Source organism: Varanus komodoensis, unplaced genomic scaffold (assembly GCF_004798865.1).
Source record: "Varanus komodoensis strain SLA01 unplaced genomic scaffold, ASM479886v1 scaffold60, whole genome shotgun sequence".
Classification (NCBI taxonomy): Eukaryota; Metazoa; Chordata; class Lepidosauria; order Squamata; family Varanidae; genus Varanus; species Varanus komodoensis.
This window is the reverse complement of record NW_025336223.1, coordinates 520,415-546,765: the sequence shown is the minus strand read 5'-3', so window position 1 is coordinate 546,765 and position 26,351 is coordinate 520,415. Positions and strand designations below refer to the sequence as shown.

Sequence of the window (26,351 nt, the reverse complement as noted above, 5' to 3'; positions counted from 1 at the left end):
GTACTGGGTCCTTTACTATGTCCTTCCTGAAGTATAACCACGGTTTTCTAATTTATGAGCCATTTTTGCCAATAATATTGTTAAAGGAAAGCTAGACTTAAGATATGCAAGTATTTGGCTAAAATGGAAAGGAGGATATTAATGTAAGTCACTCGTTTCTGGAGAAAAAAGGTGGGATATAACTGAGGTAATAAAAGACTAAAATGAATATATTTGGCTGCTTGAAGTAGTATGAACATGCAAAGACATTCCTCTAAATACAAGCTTCAATAATCTCTCAAAAGGTGACTTCATAATATCTGCGCAATTTATGCAGTATATGTTTAACTTAATCACAATTTTATCTATTTCAGGGATGATTACCATTTTCTGTAACCGGCTGGGGTGGCACAATATGGAACAATTGCTCTCTCAGTTTCAGAGTCGCCTTACTTTAGGAATCCAGAGAGAGCTCTGCAGCCTTGTCCAGATCTCACTCCTAAATGCGCAGTCTGCCAGAGCTCTTTATACTGCTGGTTTCCTCACAGTAGCTGATGTGGCTAAAGCGAAAGTTGCTGAGGTGGAGAATGCTTTCAGAAATGCAGCACCATTCCGAAGGTTGGAAACAGTTCCAGCATGGCTTGAAGTTAGCATATTGATACAGTTTTGGCTGTGGATCAGATTCTCACTCTTGCTTATCAGCTTGCTTACGTACAGTGGTGCCTAGTAGTTCAAATGACTCTGACTTCAAACAATCCAGATTACGAACACTACAGTCAAAATAAAATCGCTCCAAGGTTCAAACAATGCTTCTACGCTTGAACTGCACACACAGTGAAAAAAATGTGGTCACTATGTAAATTTCATCTGTTGTGCCCCCAAGTCATCTCTCACTGTGAAACATCTCTTGCATAACACTTGTGCAATACAGTAAATGCAATTTTTATTTTATTATACAGTACATATTTATGTATTTTATTGTTTTCAAGTTTTAATTAATAATTTTGGCATGTAATTGTGTTATTTTTATCTTAAATTATGCATATTTGCTTTTTAAGTTTATATTTTTTCGGGTCTGGGAACAGATTGATTCACTTTCCATTATTTCTAATGGGGAAAGTTGTTTTGGACTTCGAACGATTCAGAGTTTGAACAGCCTCCTGAAATGAATTAAATCTGAAGTACAAGGCATCACTGTATAGTACTTCAATCTTCTGTAATTTTATTCTAGATTGCACAAGTTTGTTCATACCAAAGCTAAATGATCAGCATAAAGACTGATTGTTCTATATTTTAATTTTACACTGTTTAGCTTACTTTTTCTTGAATACATTGCTAATGGTTTTAAAACCAAAGCAAAATGTAGTATAAAGATGGAACTGCTCTGTCTTGCCTTTAATTTTTTAAATTAATAAAAGGTAATTAGTCATGGTAAAGGGAATAGTCACTGGTATTCCAAAGTTAAAGAACATTAAACTTTCACCTTTTAAAAGAGTAATTTGATGGTCTTTTTTATATCTAAAGCAGCATTAAAATTTTATTATCTCTACTAAATGTGTGATCTATAATATAAATGGCTTTTGTACACTGTCTCTTTTTTCAGTGTACAGCAGGACCCCTGCATCTGCACAGATTGGTTCCAACCCCACCAGCAGATGCCTGAAGCCAAGGATAATAGCACACATTATATTATACTATATGTGGATTTTTTCACAATTTCATTTGTTCTTACCTCAGCATATGATTTTTTTCTTTCCCCATCAAGTCAAGAATTTTTATTTGATTTAATAGGAGGCACTTTACACCACTCTTTACAACTTCTCTTTCAGGCCATGGTCAACCATGGTCAACTGAAAACATAGTAACTGAGCCAGTGGATATGGGGGTCTTGCTGTTTTTATTATTAACATCAAATGTTCTTGCTGTTTTTCCAAATTTTCTTATAATAATTGCCTAGTGCTACTGGATAGCCTCCAATAAACACATTGCTTATTTTTCAAGCTATAGACTTCTTGAGTACTGTTAATATGGGGCAAAGACAATAAGATTCCATGGCATTTTATTATTGTATCAGGATTTAAGAGGAACAATCCATTTAACCTCTTTTGGGAAAATATCACTTTTTCCCTGAAAAGTTCTATTGATATAAGATTATGATGTTTTCATTGCTGCTTTTGAATTAAAGGAAGTGTAGACCAAATAATTTCCTTCTCTGCTTCAATCCAGTGCCCCCATTCTTTCCTTTCTTTTAGATGCATTACTCTCTCATTACATGACTTTTTGCTAAAACACAAGTGCCCAATGGGACTGGTCTCTGAAGCTCTGTTCTAACACTAAACTGTCATCCCTGGTTTACCTCACCACTTTACCTTCCCATCTCTGTCAATGTCTGTGCACTGATTTGCATGTTCTCCATTTTCTGAATTAGTAGACGCTAAGAGTACTATTGTTCTTGACAGATTTGTAAAATGATGTTAAAATGAATGCATGATTTCTTGTTCATATTGGCCTGTCTCTTTAGTACTCGTAGGGCAGTAGATGAAGATGAGCAGGCTGCTGAGGAACGGCTTAATACACGCTGTATGTGGATTTCAGGACTGAAGGGAATAACTGAGAGTGAAGCAGCCCATCTTGTTGTGGAGGAGGCAAAAACTCTGTTGAAGCAGGACTTGGCTCATTTGCCGTGGAATCCTAATGCCTCTCTCCTATCAGATGCATCTTACATATTTTTCACAAGTAGCCATAATGTTACTTTATTAGACAAAACTGGTGATTCTCAACCTATGAACGTGCCATATGTTAACCAAAAAAGCAAGAGACTGCGAGATACTAGTTCAAAAAATTCCAGACTTGAAGAGAAGAGTCCAGTAGAGAGGATTAAAACAGAGGCAAGAATTGCAGACATGTACTGTAGTGCAAGAAAATGGATGAATCTGGACACAGACGAAAAAACTATGACACACACCTCTGGGAAAGACATGATGGATACCAGGAAAATGTCGAAAAGCATTGAACAGGGGACAAAGCTAGTACTGAAAGCTGCATCAAAGAGAGCTCACATTGCAAACCGATTGAAAAGAAAGGTTGGAATTCATTTAAAGCAGAATAGGGATAAAAACAAAGTGACAAATTTCAGTGGGATATTAGAAGCTGCCAATACAAATGAAGTGGATAATCATGCTGATAATGTCCTGAGGGATACTGAATCTATTGAAAATGATTGTTCACTTGACCTAGATTTTGTCTACAAAGAATTTGAAGAAAGCTTCCAGTTGGATACCCAAACAGATAAGCTATTGCAGCATCAGGTGACAGCTGAAACTGCAAATGAACAAGGAGTCAAAGGAAGAGAACTAGTAGCAAACCCAGAACAGAAAGTGTGCATTCGTACAAAGTGTGCTAGCATTTCAGAAACTGATGCTGTGCATGCTAAAGACAAGCTAACATGCAGAAAACCCCATATAAAGAAAATGGATGTAACAGGAAATGTATATTTATTGCATAGTAATGTGTCAGACTCTGGGATCTCTCCGATTAAGCTTACTGAGAAATCCCCAAGAACACTAGCATGCCTTGAAAGAAACAGTTTTTCTATCATGGACTCCCAGTTAGACAGCTTCTTAAGAGACTATCAGACTCCAAACTTAGCAGAAGAGCAGGTATCTATTTTTCCAAAGAAGTCTTCCTCTTTTATCAGCCAGAATACACTGACTGTGGAAGTAAATAAAGACCATCTGAATAGCAGTGATAGCTTGCTATTTGATGAGGACTCTGGCTGCATTAATGGCCTTCAAGCTGTTCATAATGGTGAGACAGCTGTCATGGGGGCATTTCCACAGCAGCAGGCTATTTCTCTTCCGAACAAAGCCACCCTAGAACATGACCTGGTGTCAGATAAGGGGATGACAAATGCCACTGGTAACCTGGAGGAGTCAACAGGGTATAACAAGGATGATTCCTTAGTATTCTCTGGTAATGATTCTTTCCACTTAGCAGAAAGACTAAATACTGTGGTGGTGCCACAGGTCCATAGGGACATGCTGTGCCAGTGGAACAGTCTGAATGATGAGCCAGTTACTGTTAGGTGTGAGAACACTGAAAAGGGTACAAGTGAAAATCCAGGGCGAGATAGTATGGAAAGAAAAGAAAGAAACAATTCAAGAGTAGCATTCTCCAAGAATGATGATTCAGACACAATCTCTTTCCCCTATCATGGCCAATGCAACTTATCTTTTTGTGATGATTTTGAGGGCAACTATATAACCAGAAGGATGGATAATCAGAATAAGGCTTGTTTGCTAATCAACAGAAATGGAAGACCGGTTTCTTGGGCAGATGGGGAAAAAAGGTCTCTTCCTCCAGTGAGCCGCATGGATCCCACACCTTTTGTGACTCATGTACAAGTGGGAGGTATGAATCCTGCAGACAAAGTTCCATGTCCTCAGCTTCTACAAAACAATAAACTTGATTCACACCAGCAAACAGAAATATTTCAGCATAAGGAAGAAAATGGAGAAAATTATGAGCTGTCATTTGAGGAGGATAACTCAATTATAGCTGAAGGTTTTTCACTCCAGTTGTCCCAAGATAAAGATCTGCTACCATCTTGCAGTGCTGAAGATTTCACTATAATTGATGTGGTAAATGATATGACTCTGTTCCAAACTTTCATTAAAGAATGGAAGACAAAAAAGAGATTTGCTGTCTCTGTGGCTTGTGAAAAAGCAGAAGGCCTCCTGTCCCAAAGACCAGGAATTGGTGCCAAGCTCAAACAAGGTGAGTTTGTACCCTGTGCTCTTTCCATATTGATTAGCCCAGATATCTTGGAAATGCAATGGGTAGGAATAGTTCTATTTTTTTTCTCCACTAGATCAGTGGTTGGATGATCAGATCTATCAAGAATGATCTTCAGATTAATCAGAAACTGAGAGCTTGGGTTCTAGAACAATGTGGTGCCTAACAGGAAGAATGCCTGTGCATAGTTTTAGTATAAAACTTTTTCTAGCAAAAGGCAGTTGGAATACTAGAAAAAAAAATACACTGGGAACAATCAACACAGTTTCTTCACTAATTAGAAAGGCACCCTGTGTACCTTTTCCTCTCCACCTCTGTTGCATTTGTTAACACTTCAGCTATCCAGCTGACAGAGCTTTGTTCTTTAAGGGAAGGTGTTAATTAGTTGCTGTCATGTATGCTTCAAAAGACCATTTAGTAGTGCTGGTGGAAAAGGCAAATATTCACAAGGCATGCAATGGAATCACAAGCTCACTGAAGCAACTGCATCCTCCCACTCTGGCTACCTCTGTCTATCCCTGATGCTGAGCCTAGTCTAAAGGAACCAGCTTTTTCTGTGACTGTGGTTTTTCACCAAAGGCACATTCAGGTGACTGCCATCTCTTGTGGGTCATTAGTACCTGTCCTGTTGTTCAATATTCCTACCCCCATCTTAAAATACTTTATGACTGAGGTCAATTTGCAGACAGTGCATCTTGCTCTAATACTGACAACTGATGTGTTATCTAGCATTGAATTCTCCCTTGTTCTTTATTTGACTCTTGGAGAAACCATATATATTGCATGCATGATGGAGAACTCCTCAATAGCCACTCCATTCAAAATTGAACCTTGAGGATTGATGGTTCCAAGGGCAGTGGGGCAATGATTTCTATGGATAAAATATATTTAGCATCAGAAGTGTCCCATACGACATGAATGTGCCTAGTACTGGAGATTTGGGGCAGACAAAGTCTTGAGTCTTCTGACACTTGGTGATCTGGGTGAGTTTGTCTGATTGTATGTGGCCTGCCAGGCTCTTTGTTTGGTTGGGCTTCAACATGTATTCTGCAACTGGCTCTTCTAATTAGTTTTCCCAACAACTTGCTACATATTTACTTATTCAACATGTTTCAGGCATTCAAAGTCATTTGGGCTTTATACACATTAAAAGTACACATAAAAAGTTATAAAACAAGCAGAATAAAATGTACCTGAACCAGGTGTAAAGCAGCAGAAGGATTAAAAAAATTGAAAGTTCTAAAAGTGGTTCCTAAAATGTTTGGGAAAGCAAAAATAGCCTCTCATCAGAGAGTAAAATGTAGGTGCCAGGCAAGCGAAACACTACACATTAGGTATAATATGCCCTTGGGATTTGATATTTCAAGCTGTTTTGATATCAACCCAACCAGTTAGTGGATGTCTGGAAACAATGTCATTGTTTGGATAAGATACTATAGCTATAATATATTATGCTTAAAATATACTAAGTGTTGTACACAGATTAAAAACAAGGAAGTCCCAGTCTGCAGGCTTAGAATTTAATAAACATGAAAGGATATCCCAGATTGGAAGGATATCCCAGGGAGGGACATGGTTATAACGGGAGATTTCACCCTCCCTGATATTAGTTGGAAGACACACTCGACAGTGGCAGCTAGGTCCCTTCACTTTCTGGAAGCTATGGAGGGAGAGTTTTTTACCCAGAGTGTCTGGGAAGCAACAGGGGTAAGCAAAATCCTAGATCTAAATGTGCTTGCACTTTCAAGGGGCTAACAAGAGGTTAAGCTTTGTGTGTGCTTTTTGTAGGAAGCACTCTTCAGAAGATTCAGCATAAAGATGACAGATTTTCTTTAAAAGCCTGCAAAGACCTTTCTGTAGTTGGGCTAGCTGTGTGTTGGGGCGGAAAGGATGCTTATTATATCTCATTGCAAGAAAAACTTCAAGAGGAGATAGGTAAGTAAGAAAGTATGCAGGAGTGAGCAATCTTTTTGGCCACATCTGTTTGAGGGGCAGGGACCATGCATACTCATGGGGTTATACAAACGCACTTGTATACAGACCCATGCACTCGTGTGTGAGTGCATCTGAACGAGCACTTACGTCCGTATATGCCCGACCGCCCCTTGAGATCTGCGGGAGAGTCCCTTCTCCGGGAACCCTCCATGAAAGAAATTAGGAGAGTAAGTACTCGGAGGAGGGCTTTCTCTGCGGTGGCACCCAACCTATGGAATTCACTCCCCAAAGAGGTCCGCCTGGCACCGTCGTTACTGGTTTTTCGGCGCCAGGTAAAGACCTTTTTATTTAAACATCATTTTAATTGTTAAAACATATGATCTGGCCAGGGCAACTTCTTCTTCCTTCTCTTTCTCCTCCTATATTTTTATTTACTTAATTTATACTGATAATTTTTATCTTATATTTGTAAATCAATGTATTTTTTGTATTTTTGTATTTAATGGTAATTTATTATGTGCTATTGTATTTCAATGTATTTTATCGTGTTGTAAGCCGCCCCGAGGTTTCGGCAAGGGGCGGCATAGAAATGTTATAATAATAATAATAATAATAATAATAATAATAATATTTATGAGCATAGGCACATGAGCAGGACTCAGAGGTATTCCTGTGCGGTCACTCATACATATGCATGCTGATGTGTGCACAGGCACTCATGCCTACACTTCTCAGCATTAATTCTTCCTTCCCTGGCTGCTGTGAGCATGGGATGTGCTGCAGGGGGCAATAGCAATCTGTTTGAGAGTCACTTGGGAGGTGGCGAGGTTTAAACTGCTTCATACGCTCACACGCGAGCGCTCAGTGTCTACTCTGCCGGCTGAAAGTTGGCCCGATGGGTGGCATAAGAAAGTGGGTCATGGCCCTGCATGCTGCACGGAGCACAGCCAAAGGCTGCCCACGGCTTGCGAGCTGCCTGTGTGTGCACTAAAAGAATGCACTTTAGGAACGTCCGTTTAGATAGCACCTCACTATGCTACTTTAGATTAAATAAAGGGTAGTGTTTTTATGGGCAGTGTATCGATAATTTCATGTTTTTTGGGTCAGCTCACAGAATGCTGACAGTTGATTGATTTTTTTTGCTTAAGGGAGATGAGAAAGCTGTTTGTCTGGAAAAGAAATGAGCATGAGGAGATGGAAGGGGATGTTGAGAGAAGCTGAAGGTTCCCCTGTAGAAGCTTTGAAAATTCAAAGTTATGGGAAGTTGTGGAGTAATTCGAGGGAGGGATTAATAAGCAAAATGGAAAAGGCAGAGACTTAGGGAATGGGAAGAGAGAATAAAGAATCACAGGATGTTACTTGGACCCTCCTAATGAACTTGCTCTACTATCCCACTAAATACACAGTTCAAGGGGCTGATAGAGTATGAGTTAAGAAGGCAAGATGCAAGGACAAATTTTTTGCCTTGCTTATATGTGGAGCTGCAGGCCATATACAGATAGAGGCTTCTTTCCCTACTCCGCTTATTTAGAACCTCTCCTTGATTCTCCAGTAAGAGGGACTATTTTACTGTCTCCTTAGAAATCAGTGCCAGTTTGGTACCACCTCAATTGGAACAGAACTTGTCCATAGCAGAGAGACTGCGGCACCTTCGGCTCTGCCTACAGGAATCCAAGAGAGTATTTTCACTTGCTGTGTATGACTTCATTCAGCACTACAAGATTCTCCTGAAGGCCTGTGACATCTCTTTGACAGGATGTTTTGAGGACCCAAAGGTTTAATAACTATTTATTGATGGCTTTTTAAATTACATTTCTACACTGCCCAATAGCAGAATCTTATGGGCAGTTTCAACAATTTAAACCATAAGATGCAACGTAACATTTTTAAAAGTACAGTGCAAAATAGAAATAAGAACTAAAGTAAAACCCAGCAACAGTGCAATGATTAAAATACAGCAGCAGATTTTAAAAGGTAGATAGACTAAATGCTGAGAAAACAAGAAGATCTTGGCCTAGTGTTGGAAAGAGCACACTTAGGGTGCCACAACAGAGAATGCCCTCTTCTTAGTAGCAGCCGACCTCATTGCAGAGCTTCCTGGAGAAGGACCACTGAGAATGATCTAAGGGTCCAAGGGCATATATATGGAAGAAGACCCAGCTCTAAGCAGTCTGGGCCTGGACATGGACTGACAGGCAGCACAGATGGAAAAGTAGCGGCATCATAGGATCATACTATAAAAGGGCTTCTTTCAGCATGTAAATAGGAAGAGGAAGGGGAGACAAGTGGTGGGACCACTAAATAAGGAGGAAGGAGATCCAGTGACTGATATGAGGGAACAGGCACAGATGCTAAATGACTATTTTGCCTCTGTGTTCTCCCCAAAGCAGGACGGGGGATATCCGCATAGGAGATTAGATGAGGCTGGGGACTTGGGCATATATTAGAGTCACCACCCCCCCCCTTGAAGTCGAGGGACTCCTCAGGGCATTGGACATTACAAAGGTGCCAGGCCCTGACGGGTTACACCTGAGAGTACTTAGAGAGTTGGCAGGGGTTCTCTCACTCCCGCTGGCCTCCATTTTTGAGGCCTTGTGGAGAATGGGTGAAGTTCCAGAGGACTGGAGGGTGGCATCAGTGGTCCCAATTTTCAAAAAGGGTAGTAGAAGGGACATGGGGAATTATAGACCTGTTAGCCTTACGTCCATTGTAGGAAAAACAATGGAAAGGCTCATAATAGAGAGAGATCTAGTGATGCTAGATAGGGAAGGGAGGCTGAAAGCCACACAATGTGGCTTCCCCAAAAACAGGTCCTGCCAGACAAACTTTGTGGAATTCTATGATAAGGTTTCCAGATGGCTAGATGGAGGGGATGCAGTGGATGTGGTATACCTGGATTTCAGCAAGGCCTTTGACAAAGTGCCCCATGATATCCTGGTGGAGAGACTGAGGAGTTTTGGGATACACCAAAGCACTGTCCGGTAGATTAGGGCATGGTTGACTGACCGAAAGCGGAAGGTAACCATTAGTGGGGAATCATCGGGATGGCGGCCAGTGACAAGCGGGGTCCCCCAGGGCTCTGTCCTGGGGCCAATCCTGTTTAATCTTTTCATTAATGACATGGAAGAAGGGGTGAACAGTCTGCTGATCAAATTTGCAGACGACACTAAAACTGGAGCAGTGGCCACAACTGAGGAGCAGGTACTCCAGATCCGAAGGATCTGGACAGACTATGGAAGTGGGTAGGAGGCAACAGGATGGCGTTCAGTGTGGATAAGTGCAAGGTCTTGCACTTGGGGCATAGGAATAGCTGTCATAAGTACAGGTTAGGTGACAAGTGGCTGGAGAGCAGCACTTGTGAAAGGGACCTCGGGGTACTGGTTGACTGCAGGCTAAACATGAGTCAGCAGTGTGATGCGGTGGTCAAGAGGGCGAACGCCACCCTTGGTTGCATAGCCAGAAATGTGGCTTGTAGATCAAGAGAGGTATTACTACCACTCTATACAACTCTGGTGTGTCTGCAACTGGAGTATTGTGCTCAGTTTTGGGACCCTCATTACAGAAAGGATATAGCCAGGTTAGAGTCAGTGCAGCGTAGAGCCACAAGGTTTGTGGCCAGTTTTCAGGGGATGCCGTATGAGGTGAGACTGAGGGAACTAGGTCTCTTCAGCCTGGAGAAGAGGAGACTCAGAGGGGATCTGTTGGCGACATACAGGTATGTGAGGGGATGTCACACGGAGATGGGTAGAGACCTGTTCTCCCCTGCAGAGGAAGGCAGGATGCGCTCCAGTGGAGCAAAGCTCAGGGAGCCAAGGTTCCATTTGGATGCCAGGAAGCACTTCCTGACAGTCAGGACCCCGAGGGTGTGGAATGGGCTTCCACGGGAGGTCGTTGAGGCCCCATCGGTGCGGGTGTTCAAGGATAGGCTGGACGTGCACATGGTGGCCATGTCGTGAGCAGAGCCGGCTGTTGCCGGAGGTCAGACTAGATGGTCCGGGAGGCCCCTTCTGACTTGCTCTGTTTCTATGTTTCTATACTGGCCTTTAACAATCATGCTGCCCTGTTTTGGGCAACATATTTTCAAAGTCAACCCACTGAAGTAATTTCAAAGTCAGCCTCCTGGGAGGCTGCCAAGACATGGTAGTTTGGCTAGCTCTGTCCAGATAATGGTGAGTTAGTACATGAGCCTACACTTCATGCCGCACAGTCCACCTGTGCCTCTAGCGACAGTGCTGGATCCGGGACGGTGCCTGAAGAGTGCACCTGTTCCCCTGCTGGTGCAGTGCCCTCCAGAACTAACCATTTTGCATCATTCCCACAATTCCTTCAATTTGTAAAGTAGAAGTGCCCCATATAGGCAACCTATGAGTGTAAATATCACGATGGGTGGACAAGTAAGAAACAAGATAAATCGCACATTCACACTGCCCCTATGCTATGCTGTCCTAGAAACAGAGTAAGACATTTGTGCCCATATCAGTTCACTTCTCTGTTTAGAGCATATATTAGTTACAGTTATTAGTTACAGATAGTACTCAGTCTTACAGTGAACCTGTTTTGGTATTGGCCTATTGCCATACAAATAACCCTTTAAAATGCCATTTACTACATTGTATCTTCAAACTGCATAGTGTCAAATAGAATAATTGCAAAACCTATAAAATCCAAGTATAAAAAATATTAAAACGTGCTGAAAGTGCTACATATGCGCCTCCCTTTCTGCCATAAGAGGAGGCAGGTGGTCTCTCCAGTCCCATGGCATTGTTTGTCAGTTGGCCTTTGTGCTGTTCTGGGGGAGCTTTGGTGTGGTTATGCCATCCTCCCAGTCCCTTCACAGCCTCAACTATTCTTTAAACAAGGATGAGCAAGCAACAGTGAAGCAAAAAAAAAAAAAAAAGATGCCTGGAAAGTACTGTATTACTGACCAAAGCCATCCTCTCTCTCCGGAGCGCACCCAGACCAAGTGACCTTTCAAGTCAAAGGATTTAGCCCTCAGTGAATTCTGGAAATGATCAGAATCACCTAGGGTGGGATGGACACACATGCATAGCCAGTCTGTCTGCCATCCGTGCAAAGGCTCTTATTCCTAAGCCTGACTGCATTCTTCTGAAAAGTGAATTCTTTTTTCTTTCTATGTGCTTTTCATTTCTGTCATTGCAGGTGGCATGCTGGCTGCTGGATCCAGAGTCTAAAGAGCGCTCCCTACACAACATGGTTGCTAATTTCCTTCCTCAGGAATTGTTCTTACTGGACAAGATTGGAGTAGGCCAAGGGAGACAAAGCCTAGGACTCAGTGCTGGTTCAGATCATTCTGGGCGCTACAGGGCTGCTGTTGAGTCTGTTCTTGTCTTCCATATCATGAACCAAGTCAATACTCTTTTGCAGAAGGATAACTTGCAAGGTAGAAGTGTTAAGAGACTGAAACCATGCAATCTAATGTAGGTTTCAGTATAACAGGTTCTAAGTTCATTTTTACATGAGCATTAGACAAATAGCATGCCAACCTGATGACTGTTTCTTTCATGGAAGGTCTCCGCTCAAAGCTGAGGGTCCACAATATTCCCAGTCTGAGAGACCTCAGGCTCTCCCCCAGCTGTCTAAGGATCCCAAGTCAGCTCTCTTCTTCCTCCTCTGCTCAGACCCTCCAGCCTGACTTCTTGCCACCCCTTGGGCTTAAGAGAACAAAAGCTACCAATTCAAGAGCTACCAAGTAGGCAGGAAGAGCGGGGGGAGCAATTTACTGGCAGTCATCAATTTTTTTGCTGCTCCTGCCAAGAAGTTCTTTATGGCTTGACTGTAGCTTCAAGTGTTGCCTGGAGTCAGACAGCACGCTAAGCCACTGGGCCTTTACTAAACCCCACTACAAGCCATGGGTTGTTGGGGTGGTTTAAGGAAGCAACAGGGGTTCAGATGACACACAATGCACCCCCTATGGCTTAGCATGGCAGGCAAATCAAACCATTGAGTTACAAGGAATCCCTAAAAGGCATTTAGTCTGACCCCCAAGCACACAAGAATGCCATTGTAGGAAAATATATTTTCTTGTATATATTTTTGGAAGCTGTAGTACAGCATAGATATTTTCATGGACAACATTTCACAGGGCTTTCTTCTGTATAGGTATTTGAGTTCCTATGGGTTTAGCATGGAATCCCATTATATATCAATGTTCAAGGGAATGGGGGAGGGGGAGTTTTCCTTAGCATCTGCACATAGTGAGTACTGAGTGACATGGTTATGTAAGCCATAATTGCCTGAACCTGACACCAGAAGTTCATTTGGCTTCTCTACCAGTCAGGTGTGATGAACTGTGATCCTAATTCTGGGATTATTAAAAAAAATCTCATTTTGTAATGATTTTTCATCCTTTCAAATTCTACTACAATTCTAGCTGGTTTGCTTTTCATTCTTTGGATACTAAACACCTGCTGATCACTTGCTTGGCAAACTATCATTGGGAACTTCTGAAGAGCATCAATAAGGGAGAAAAATAAAGCAAGATCTTTATTTTTTATTCAAGAGTCTTGACATTTCAATCATGACACTGAACTAACCTGTTTTGTCTCACTTGTTGCTGTTTATTACAGATGTGTTTCATAAAGTAGAGATGCCAAATCAATACTGTTTGGCCTTGCTAGAGCTCAATGGTATAGGCTTTAGCACAGTAGAGGGTGAGGCCCAGAAGCACATTCTGAAAGCAAAACTGAATGAGATTGAGAATCAGATATACCAGCTGGCAGGCCACAGTTTCTCCTTGACTTCTCCTGATGAGATCGCGGAGGTAATAGAGTGAACTCTCAGTTTATTGTGATAACTGAAGCTATGTTTTTGGTGCTGAAATAATCAGCAAAACTTTGGAATGAAGTTACTGTTCTTCTTAAACAGTCGAGGTTTTCTCTCTTAATGAACAATTGTTTAAAATATACAATGATTTCTGAGAGTGTTGAGCCATTACATGCTATAGATACTGGATGTTTCAATTAATTTCAAGGTGGCTATAGATATTGGATGTTTCAATTATTTTCAACAAGTTTGTGGAGCCTGGATAGTGCCAGGTTGGAGTAAGTTCAGATTTGGAGAGAATTCCATCCTTGTGAGCAATCCTACTGCCCGAGTGTTAGCAAGAACACGGTGGAGAAACTCACAGTAGTTATACAAAGTGCTACTTGATCACTTTGCTGGCTGTCATTGACTTGAACCCTTTTTTGCTGGTCTTGCCAAGGGTCACTAGCCTTGATGGGTTCAGGCCATGATGCTAAGTCACAGTAGGATTCCTAAACCCAAGAACAACCCATGGCTGCTGGGAGTGGTTTGTAAGCCAGTCCAAGGTGATTTATAATCCTCTCAGGAAATGGGGGTTTCAGGCCTGCTGGTGACTTAGTGTGTCGTGTCAACCAAGTCACTGTATACTTGAAGGTGGCCTTTGACTTTCCAGTGCTGTAATATTAGTCGTTTAGTTGTCAGAAGGGTACAGAGGATCCATTTATGTTGACCTTGTAATTAAGTCCCAACAGGTGGCCGAAAGTTAAAAAGAATGTGCACATCAGTAACTACTGAAGCTCTTTCTCTCCCCAAATGTATCCATTTTATTCCCTCCTCTCAAAAATAGGCAACTATTAGGCATTGCCAAACATGTGAATGAACAAGGCATTAGCTGCTTATATTTTCAACAGTTAGCCATTTAGATAGATCTTTATTTTAAAGATGTGGAGTCTAACATTCATGGAATGAAAGCTTTTGCTGAGTCAGATGTAAGCTTAGATTTGTTTTAACCCCTCTGAGATAGATGCCAATGCAGTAATTCATTGACTGAGTTCACTATTCCATTCTTGCTCAAAATCAACCTTGAGTGCAGGTTCTTGTGTTCTGTGGGCCCAGACAGTGATTTAGGAAGGCTTTGGCAGTCCTTGAAAGAAGTAGCTGTTGGAGGAGAAGAGCGAAGTGAACGGGATCGGCCCTGCTGTAGAAAGCAAAAAGATGCAACTGATATTGTGTCCTTTTTCAGGTGTTGTTCTTAGAGCAGAAGTTGCCAACAGATGGAGAACCAAAATTGCAAAGGAGCAAGAGAACGTTAGGTTACACCAGGAGGGCAACAGCAAATGGAAACAGGATCCGGTTGGGTAAACAATTCAGTACAACCAAGGTATGATGTTAACTGTGTGAAAATAAGTTTTTGACTCAGAAGAAACCTTAGAGTACTAGGGTTGAACCTCCACATTCGTGGATTTTCACATGCAGAATGCCTGTGAAAGTAGGAAAATGGTGACTATCTCTAGGCCTGCTCAGCCTTATCTTTTAATGCTGTTGAGCATATGTGTACTGGATTGCTTCTCCATCTCCCTCCCCACCACCCTTCTCTGTGTTAGCCTACATTGTTGAAACATCCACCTTCCAGTTAATTGAAAAACAGCAGTTGACTCATTGATGCCATAATGGTGGGCAACCGCAGCAGCTGAAATTGCTGTACAAAGCACATCTAATAATTTAACCTTTTCTTGTAAGATCTTCACTTTCTTTTGCCTCATGGGAGCACTTTCTGAGCAGTAGAAGCACTACACTTTGGAGCCATGGTTACAGTTGATATTTTAATGCACGATAAAGATGCAAAAAGTAGTGAGAAATGCAAGATGCACTGCATGATAAGAGACAAAACACCTGAATGAGGCTGGGTAGTACTGAGACAAAGAGGGTGGCATCCCTGAACAGAGTTTGTTAGTTCACAATTCTTTAGTTCACTGAAACTTTTTACAAAATTTATTTTTTCTTAATAAATCTCTGTGCTGTATATATTTATGGTACTAAATGATAAAAATATTAATGATACATATATTTTATGCACTCATGACTTAATAAACTTTTTTTCCATTTTCTTTACATTTTCTACTCTACATGCATTGTCTGATTTTCCTCAGTAGACCACAAAACTCCCCCCCCCCCCCAAAAAAAAAAATCCCAGTGAATTATTGGTGGCTAACTTGCAAATAATCAAATCTGTGAAAGTTGCCTGTATTTTGTGTTCTCACCAGTGATAGCTTTTGGCCTATGTTTATCCTGGTCTGCTAGAATTTGGACGGGTGGGCATGTACAAAACCTACTGGAGGAATCCTGTTCCATAGTTTCCAGTTCTAAACAACTGACCATCCTTCTTGCAGCAGAGAGAGTTAGCAGTGCAGCTAGTTTTCAGAAATGAAATGATTGTTGCAAAAGAAGAATCTCACTGGATCAGGATTGATTGGGCTTCAGTAAATGTGCAGTAATAGCATGTCTGAGAACCAGTTTTTCTTTTGCATTCTTTCTGTCATGTACCTGACCTTCTAATTGCTAATAAGGCTCCATTTAGCCATTATATTGGCTGTTTGTTTGGTTGGTTTATTTTATTTTATTTAAAACTTTTCTAGACTGTGCCATTACCGAAGTCTCGGGATGGTTTGACAATACAAAATGTAAAAATTTTTATAACACAGAGTCCATTTATGACACTTGTATGCCACCTCATAGCCAAAGGGCTTTCTGGGTGACTCATAAAACAACAATCAATGAAGAAGAGAATAAAATCAAAACAAATTAAAAACAAGAAAATACAAAACATCATAATACCCAATAATATCAATGGAGCAGGAGACAAATGCACATGACAAATAAAAGCAAGCAGTGAGAAATACATAGTAAAACCATAAATTATACTAAAAACTGGTACAGAATAAAAGCAACTTTACTTGGCCTCGGAAAGTGAGTAGTGAGGGTCCCAATTACACCTCTTGAGGGAGAGCATTCCAGAGATGAGACGTGGTAACAGAAAAAGCCCTTTTCCTTGCCATTTCCCTGCTTTCTTCATTGGGGGGCAGGGGCATGTAGAAGGGCCTTCATAGAAGATCTTAAGGATCTGATGGGGATATCTGGAGGCAGGCATTCCTTCAGATATCCCAGTTCTAGGCTCTTTAGGGCTTTATGTATTACTGTAAGCACCTTGAATTGGGTCCGGATGGCAGCAGGCAGCCCATGCAGCTGGCAAAGGACCAACGTGATGTGTTCTCTAACGTTGGTCCTCATTAACAGTCACACTGCTCTGTTTTGAATTAGCTGAAGTGCCCGGGCCATTTTCAAAGACAGCCCCAAGTAGAGCACATTGCAGTAATTATTTATTTTATTTTATTTTATAAGATATTTGTATGCCGTCCTTTGCAAGAACCTCAGGACGGCTTACTCAAATAAATCCAGGCAAGGGGCTACTAGTGTTTCAATGACTGGGCTAGGCTGCCTTTGTCCAAGTAGGAACATAGCTGATAAATCAGCCTGAGCTGATAGGAGGTGCTCCTGGCCACTGAGGTCACCTGTGTGACAAATGACAACTTGGGGTCAAGGAGCACCCCCAAGCAACAAACCTTTAGGGAGAGCGCAACCCTGTCCGGGACAGGTTGAAAACTTCCTTAATGGACAGATGGGCTGCCCACCAGTAGCACCTTTATCTTGTCTGGATTTTGCTCCAGCTTATTGGTCCTCATCCAGTTCATTCTGAGCCAAGGCACCAGTTTAGAACACCTGAATTAAATGAGAACGAGAGTTATTGCCAGCATATCGAGGACACTTCAGCCCAAACCTCCAGATGACCTCTCCCAGTGGCTTCATGTAGTTGTTAAACAGCATGGGGGACAGAATGGAGCCCTGTGGAACTCCATGACACAAGGGCCATGGCGTAGAGAGCAACAATCCCCCAGCTGCACCAACTGGAGACAGTTCACCAGATAGGAGGAGAGCCACCATACAGCAATGCCCCCAACTCAGCCAACCTCCCCAGAGGGATACCATGGTTGATGGCCTCAGAAGTTCTTGAGAGGTCCTGGAGAATCAACATACTTGTCCTCTGTAAATGGATCCGATCCTTAAATAAATAAACTAACCTAGTGCACATGACCCTACTTTGTGATTGTGAATTCCATAAGTTAATGATGCCTTGAATGAAGGGAGTAATTTGCACAATTACTCTTGTTAAGTGAGCAGCATGACAGGTTTAATGTTATTCTCCTTTGATTTCTGGAGATGAAGTGCCTGACTGCCTCCTCGCTTTCCCTGGAGATTTCCTACTTTTGAGTGGGAAGGCAGGCAGACTTGTAAGCCTATAGGATAAAAGGTAGAGTCCGAGAGAGATTTTATTACCAGTATTATTATGCTGGCTTTCAAGGCAAAAGGCTTTCTCAGGCATGCTCAGATAGTAAATCAGAATGAAACACCCAGTTTAAACCAATTAAGATTACAGAACTAAGCAGGAACCTAAAATAACTTCCAAAAGTTAGAGGAATAATGAGTGTTTGAGCAATTCCATCCTCCTCAGCAGCTCACCCACAGCCTCTCTCCGTGTAGGGGAAGGACTGGCATGTTTTGCCCAAGCATCCTAACAGCTGTGCTACCTTTTCTGCTCTCCCATGCAGTGTGCCCACACCAAGGGCTCTTGGCACCATACGAGCCTGACTGAACCAACAGGGATCTTTTAAGGCTTTCCCCCAGAGCGTGGCTGTGAAGACTTTACAAATAAGCTGTGTGAATGTGAAACTAGCTAACTGGCATGATCTACTCTTAATTTCTATAGGATGTTTTAGAGAAGCTGAAGGCATTGCATCCCTTACCGGGCTTGATTTTAGAATGGAGAAAGATCACCAATGCAATAACAAAAACAATATTTCCACTGCAGAGGAAGAAGCTTTTAAACCCTGTATTGGGAATGGAAAGGATCTATCTTGTGTCTCAGACTCACAGTGCTACAGGTAGCTTTTTAAAAAATGTGCGAAAGTGTATCTGCTGATTTATCCACCTTTACTGAAAAGGGACAAAGCAGGTGGGACAATAACCATAATGAAAGCTTTGCTATTTCTTGTAGTTGGAAAAGTCTCATTGCTGGATTTCTGTATAAGTTATTTTTATTGTTAATCTAACAACATGCATGCTGTTACTTTAGGGTGGTTGATGGTGTCTTCTAGCTTCTTTCCCCCTCTTGCCTGAAGTCCTGCTTCCTATCATGATGCAGGAGCATGAAGATGTCTGATTTTTCTGTATTTTATGGAAATTCCAATATAATTATGCTTTGAGCCAAATAGTAAATTACATGTATTGCAACAACAATATTTCTTGATATCGCTTGTTTGGGAACTCAGAAATGTGTTTCATATGTTAATGAACTTCTTGCAGCAGTCCTCCAATTATTGTGATAATTGATTTAGTAGCATTAACTCAGTCTTTAACATGTCATGAGCTTGGGATCAAGCTCGAACCCCACCTGGAATATGATTGAGCTGATGTTTGTGGATAGTTTTCAAGGTGGCTCAGCATACAATACTTTGCAATAATCCAAACTGAAGGCCTATCAGAGTATGGACAACTGGCATTGCTGCGTGTGTCTCCTGGACTCACAGTTGCTTACTCAGCCTGAGTAAATGAAAGGCACATCACACTACTGAGATCTAGAAGCACCACCCAAAACTGACCATGATCTGTTGGGGTAGGATCTCTCCTGAACTGGTTGAAGGCCACATAATTTGGCAGAATAACCAGCTGGCACCAACCCTTCCATCTTGCCTAGACTGAGTCTCCAATTATTGGCCCCCATTGCCAGACATAGACACTGATCAGGAATGTATCACTTGATATAGATGAAAGAGAGGGCCGGGTGCCACCAGCAGAGCATTCAATACAAATCTCCAGGTAAGCTCTTGGTGATTTCAGGTAGATGTTGAACAGAATGGGGGATGAAATGGAGGCGTGCAAAGCCCACAGAAGAACCGACAGGAAGCCATGCATCAATCCCTTTCTGGAATTGGCCGTCCAAGTAGTAGTGGGACCACAGCGACATGTCCCAGTTCAGTCACACTCATCTGCTCCTTTGGCAGAGGTCATTTTACAGAGCTACCAGACAGGCCTGATGCCCAGTTGAATTGGAGCTAGAGCATCTTTCATCTAAAAGTATCTGAAGTTGGTTTGCAGTCTCCCATTCTAGCAGCTTGCCCAGAACTGGCCCATAATTGATCACATCTTTCAAATTCAGAATTAATTTTTTAGGAGTAACTTAATTGCTACCTCTGTTGAAGAGACTTAGAAAACTTCCTCTCTCAAGAGTGTAAGAATAAAGTAACCTTTGGTCTGAGAAGCCACCTGGTATTTGAGCCTCCCTACTTTTCCCAAGCAATGGCTGTCATTAAAAATGCCTGTTGCAAAGGGGAGGTTGGAAGGAGATTTTGAGTTTTCTTCTGAACTTGCATCTCTGCTGAAGTAAACAGACTTTTTTTTCTTCCTGCTGTACTCTTGAGACCTACAGGTCCAAAGCAAAGCTGCTTAATCTGCATATTGTGACAATTACATTCTTGGCTACATGACAAAAAGTAAAGTGTGCAGTGCATTATTTTCTTCTTAAACAGTGGTTAAGTGTCTGTGGCTACTTCCCTCTTTTCCCTGAAAAACCAGGTTTGTGTAAATATGGGTTTCGCCTCACTCCTTAACCTAAGCCTTAAAATCCTGCTGCCTATGCTAACTCTTTCTCTAGTGTGGCTTCTTTCTTGTTTAATCAAGGTAGTGATTCTGCCATAAAGTTAAGGGGTTTATAACCTTAGTAAGGTTGCACACCTGCATGCTGGACTGGGTCATTCTCTTCCTCCACCTCTCTGTCCTCAGCCCAGGCAGAGAGACAGCAAGATAACCCAGCTGGTTCCTTCAGTGAGGAAGACAGCCTGTGGGAAGGAGAGCTTAAAATGTTTCTTCCCCAGGCGTGGCAACTCTTTTGGCAGAGGAGCTTGGTCTCCCCTTCAGACAGGTGGAACCAGCTCAGAGAGAGCAACTGGATTGAAGGAGGGGTGAGCAGCACCCCACTTTCCCTTCCCTGGGGCCTGGCAGGGACTTGCTCCATTGAAGTAGCCAGGTAGCAGTGGGAGCAAAGCCACTAAGTAGAGAAGGGGTGAATGCACCAATGGAGAAAGGGGCATGATTCTAGTTGATTCTGTCTCCAGCCTCTTCACCTGTTGCTGGCACGTGGCAAGTAATGCTTCAGGTCTCATGAAGATCACCTGTCACCCTATTGCCACTGCTTTTAGCAAGCAGCTGTTTTGTGAGGTGGGCATGTGGCCAGCAGCCAGAAAGGGTCAGGTATGCCACGAAGCAGCCTGCCAGGCCAGGGAGTGGTGGTTATTCCTTTCATCTGCCGCCTTTCATTCCTCATCGTCTCCTGACACGAGAGTCAGAAACTCCACTTTTGCTGCTGTGTGAACGTATGCCAGACTTTCCAGTTAGAACAAAAGCAATGTGTGTTCCTTTTTGATTGGTTAACTCTACCTTGTTTTCAGCTTTCATATTTAAATATGTTGTGCCTCCATATTCATTCCAGACTATCTTGTGCTACCACAAGCTGCCTGCATTTATCCTTGTCCTACATTTGCTCTTAGGTCGCATAAGCTTCAGAGAGCCAAATATACAGAATGTGCCTAAAGACTTTGACATTGAAATGCCAGTCCTGGTTGAAGAAAGCCCGCCTTACCAAAGACAGCAGAAGGGGCTCAGTATTCTAAGAAGCAGGTAAAAATGTAGGATATTTTGTTAATGATTTTCTCATCTTCATTTTAGTTCTGTTCTTAGATTTTCCAGTCATGTTCCTAGAAGGACAAGAGCGTACTAAATTTAGTGTATGACATTCAACATACTGGCTGTTGTATTTATCAGTATGTGGATATTCCAGCTTGTTCTTATCATGGAACTCAAGGCATCGAGCAATCCCAGGCCTGCTTGGTCTCAGCAAGGGGCCCATGTCCTGTCCCCATTTCCTGGGTCTACAAACAGCAGTAGGCAAAAGACATGACTAGCTCACTGGTGTGATTTTTGCTCAATTGCTTTCATTTGCACTTCATCACTGTTTTCTATAATGCTTCTGATGTATTTTTGATGCATTATTTGCTCTATCAGTCAGTAAAATATGTGATTCACTGTCAGCAACATACGATCTTCATATTAATAACATATGCCACAAAATTTAAAAAGAGGGAAAGATGACAGAACATACAGAAGCACGGTGCTTGGTACTTTCTTTTCCTTGCTGACTGCAATCATAGTCTTGTGCCATAAAAATATCAAGCCATGACACTGACTTACTAGCAATTCCAGGTTACAAGAATAGCCTGTTCCTTTTCAAGTGACAGCCTGCAATGCCTATAGAATTAAAGAAAGGGTCCTGATATTGTGTTTATCTTGATGTATTTTATAGAAATCAGTTAAAGGCCAGCTTTTAATGCATATGTTTTTTACAGAGGTAGAAGACATTCCATGGTACCATGTGGACTTAAGAATCAGATTGACAATCTAACTGAAAGGAAAGAAATACCATTTTCTGTTAGCATGAGACATGCATTTGTCCCATTTCCAGGTAACATCTTGTGTTTTTGCTTTTGGGCACTTCAGCACACATAGGACCATGAGTGATGCGAATCTAGGCAGAAAGTGGTATCATCATGGACAGTGTGCTGTCCTAGGGCAGAGTTGGGCATCCCCCCCACCAGCTGATTCTGTGGCCTTGGCTGCCAAATGTGCTACTGGAATTTGGCGATTTTCCTTTAAAACAAGGTGCATGAGGGACATGGTTCTTTTTTTAAAGGAAATCAAGGTTTCTGAAGTGTCCAGGAAGCACAGTTTTGCATTGCAACAAGGCATGTCCTTTCCATTCACCTTGTTTTTAGGGGAAATCAAAATTTCCCCCACCTCCCTACCAAAGTTCTGGGAAAGAAGTGGCTCTTATCAGATCCCAGGGGATGGGAAATTGGACCACAGACCATCAGAAGCTGCCCGCTGCTGCCCTAAGAGTTACTATAATACAAAAAACGAGAGGAGGGATGTACAGAATTATTCACATATACTGCGCCAATGCAGCGGGCCTGTTCAAACAAAGGATGCATTGTAGCAACCCCTGAAGAGTCTGGGCTTCATTTGTTGCTGTCCCCTCCCTTGGGCATGACTTCCACTCCCTGCATTCTGTATCTCTTGCCAGCTTCTTTTGTATGGGCAAACTATGGTTTGCATTTTCAGGCAAACCAGGATTATAAACTGCGGTAAGCCCATACTCCAGTCGTGCTCAGGGACACTTGTTTGAAGTAGAGATTATTACGGCTTTTCTCCTGTCTGCTCCTGTCCTCCTTCCTCTCAAAGCCTTCTTTCCTATCTCGTCTCGTTTTCCATTTCCTTCTTCTTTCACACTCCCTCCCTCCTGCTGTTTTGACACTCACTTCTTCCTATAACAGTTTCTCTCTCTCACTTTTTCATCCCTTTCCTCTTCCATTTTTTGCACATTGTTGTTGTTATTCAGAATATCAGCCTTGCTCTCTGACTGGCTCCCACTGCCGTCCCTACAGGTGTATCCATGGCACAGGGCAGTCAGGCTAAGAGACACTGAGCAGCCTGAAGTATGGAGAGCCCCTGAGGGTTAGCTGGCACCCATGCGGGGGGTGGTCCTGGTCCACAGCCTGGGGAATACTGGACTAGGAAGATGATGTATGAAAGGCACTTGATACATGTTTCTTGTCTGGTATTGTCTTCTGCATAGATAAGGCTGTGTGCGGGGACCTACAGACATATGCTGCAGATAAAGGCAGAAGCCAGAGTACTTTTACTTCTTAAGGGAAATGTGTCCTTGAGGAATTACTCTGTTTCCTTGCCTGTAGGTGGCGTAATTTTGGCTGCTGATTACTCCCAGCTTGAACTGAGGATCCTTGCCCATTTGTGTCATGACGCACGGCTTCTCCAGGCCTTGAATGGTGGTGCGGATGTGTTCAGAAGCATTGCAGCTGAGTGGAAGATGATGGATCCTGAAGCAGTTGGGGATGGCTTAAGGCAGCAGGCCAAGCAGGTAGTCTTGGAAACAGGTGGCTTTCCTGGCTCATGGAGCTTAGCTGAATGAAAGTGAAACCCTGCCGGAGATCTGAGAGCAGGCAGAGAAGCTGGTGGGGCAGATGCCCATCTCCCACATCCCAGCATGCACCATGACTGCTGACTTCAGCCCAGGAGTAACTTTTGGGCTATCTAGATGATGTGTGATGGGCCATGGAGCCTTCACACCATGCAGTCTATGGCCTTGTTGTAGACCCAGCCGCCCGTGTTCCTGATGAGTGAAGCTGCCGTGATCCCATGCCTCCACATGCTCCAAAATCACATTTCTGGCATGCAAGGATCTCTCTTTCTTCCAGGGATTGAGTCTCTACAGGATTGTTCCACTCGTTCTTGCAGTGAGTGGCCTCTCTCTATGATTCTCATTTTCCATGACAACCTGTATGCCTATTTAGAACATAGATCTATGACTAAAATCCTGTGTGCATATCTGAACAAGGTTCACTTGCGTTGTTGCTTCTGACAGTAAATTCTTGCTCAGTACAGTTTACCGTAGAGTACCTGTTTCTCTGCCGCACGCTGCCCTTCCCGTGTCTTCTCTCAAGGTTCATTCAGCATCAATGTCCACTTGAAAGGTGTACGTCATGCTTCTGTGACTTGGAATCACAGAATCAGAATAGCAGGATCAGACGGGGCCAAGAAGGCCCTTGGGTCCAACCCCCTGCTCGTGCAGGGCACCAGTCGACACCAGCCCACTCAGATGGCTGTCCACTTTCCCCTTGAATGTCTCTAGTGTGGGAGAGCCCACCGCCTCTCCAGGCAACTGGTTCTGCTGTCGTATAGAATCATGGAATTAAATAATTGATGTAATAATCCTCATGGGATTTACTGAAAGCCCCAGTGTGACCATGAAGCATGTACACAGCTCTTCTGTTAGTTTAGAATACTGTCTGGGGGGCCAGAAAAGTCTGGCTTCCCATTTGGACAAAGTCACCCCCCAGGTGGAAATGGCATTCCATCCCGCTTTTGGTCTTCTTCACCTTTTCCCCACAGTACAGCTGGGAGTGGGCATTACAGGGTGCAGTCCCATAATCCAGCCACTGTGTTCAATTTCCAGGAGAGGCCATTGAGAAAGAACTGAGCTAGAAGGCGCTTGTCTTGCCTCTATGAGACATGTGCATGTGTGTGATTTTTGCTTTCAGGGAGGGCAGCATTAAGTGCCACTTCCTGGCCAAAACTCTGAAATGTTCTGAGGCTAATTTTGGACAGACTTGTATCCCAGAGGTGTGATGATTCTAATGATCATGTAAAAATTAGGACCAAAAGGTAAAACAGAGATATTCAAGTATATAAATATCAGCTGCAGGAAAACTGCGTTTCTCATGTTTGTATCTTTGTTGGCTAATGCTGGAATGAACTAGAATTTCATTGTTTGGCAGATTTGCTATGGGATCATCTATGGAATAGGAGCTAAATCCTTGGGAGAACAGATGGGTGTTGAAGAAACAGATGCTTTGTACTACATTGAATCTTTCAAATCCAGATACCCAGGTAAAGATTGCTTGTATCTGATGATTATGCCTTCTTTTTACAATCTGGTGATCTTACTTACCAAGTATATTGTAAGTTAAGCAAAATTCCTGGTAGAGCTTTTCTGTTCCAAAAGAACAGTCCGCATAATAAGCCTAATGGTTTTAAAATAAATTATTTTGGGTTGTGAGTACTTGGAGTTAGGGCCATGTTTGTGTAGTAACCAAAGCATAGAATTACATCCTGCAAAAGTGCCCTGCTATTTCAAGTTGGAGGCGCATTTAAGTTTCAGAATTGGCTAGTGCAAGAGAAAGACACAACGACCCGTAACTGAAGAAAGGCACTGGATAATAATTATATTATCTGCCGGCACTGTTATGTTTCAGTGCCGGCAAGTCATTTATTCCATAACCTACGATTTGGTGGCATACAGTTGTGGATATTAATTGACGTAACTTTCAAAACTAGACATGTGAGAGAAAGGAATCTTTGCCAGACTGTATCGTGTTGTTAAAACTTCAGAAAACATGTGAGGTTTGATCCCTTCCCCCCGCAAATAAGCATCTCAAGAGACATGTGGAATGCATATTACATGCATTAGCACAAGGGCAATGAGGGGGACCTCAGCCCCACTCTCACCCCATAATCTTGTGAAAGCTTGCTCAGGGACACGGGGAGGCTGCCTTGGTGTCACAGAGGGAGATGCTAAAGCCCCCTCCACCCCCGCTCCTGCCTGGTGCTGGGGGCTTGTGCACCATGGTTAGTGGCACAGAACCAGCAGGGTTGGCTGCTGTGAAGTAACAACCCCTCCCAGTAACCCCAGGAGGCATCACTGCTGCAAGCTGTGCCCCTCTGGATTACACGGCCATGTGTAGGCTAATTAAACATTTTGAAATGCAGAAAGAAAATACTGGAAATGTCATGCAAGTATGTACTTTTATTAGACATGGGAACAGAATTATATGAAAAAATTTGGAAGATATTTGGAAATGTGCTGTTGTTAGTCACAAAGTCGTGCCCAACCCATCATGACCCCATGAAGAATATTCCTCCAGGCATTCCTGTCCTCCACCATCCCCCGGAGAACACCCAAACCCACACCCACCTCTCCAGTGACCCCATCCAGCCACCTCAACCTCTGCCATCCCCTCTTTCTTTTGCCATCTATTGTTCCCAGCATCAGGCTCTTCTCCAGGGAGTCCTTCCTTCTCATTAGGTGGCCAAAGCATTTGAGTTTCATCTTCAGTATCTGACCTTCTAAAGAGCAGTCA

At 42.7% G+C, this 26,351-nt stretch overlaps 1 protein-coding gene across 1 annotated transcript in view; it reads left to right on the top strand.

Annotated features, from left to right (window-relative positions):
- Positions 1-26,351, top strand: part of POLQ (DNA polymerase theta) — a 63,334-nt gene that overhangs the window by 27,093 nt on the left and 9,890 nt on the right. Inside the window, exons 15-26 of the mRNA XM_044449653.1 lie at positions 354-597; positions 2,501-4,755; positions 6,562-6,708; positions 8,290-8,483; positions 11,869-12,109; positions 13,296-13,489; positions 14,714-14,851; positions 18,293-18,467; positions 21,129-21,258; positions 21,984-22,099; positions 23,388-23,572; positions 24,990-25,101. Of these exons, the coding sequence (XP_044305588.1) occupies positions 354-597; positions 2,501-4,755; positions 6,562-6,708; positions 8,290-8,483; positions 11,869-12,109; positions 13,296-13,489; positions 14,714-14,851; positions 18,293-18,467; positions 21,129-21,258; positions 21,984-22,099; positions 23,388-23,572; positions 24,990-25,101 (4,131 nt within the window). The remainder of the gene's footprint in view (positions 1-353; positions 598-2,500; positions 4,756-6,561; positions 6,709-8,289; positions 8,484-11,868; positions 12,110-13,295; positions 13,490-14,713; positions 14,852-18,292; positions 18,468-21,128; positions 21,259-21,983; positions 22,100-23,387; positions 23,573-24,989; positions 25,102-26,351) is intronic.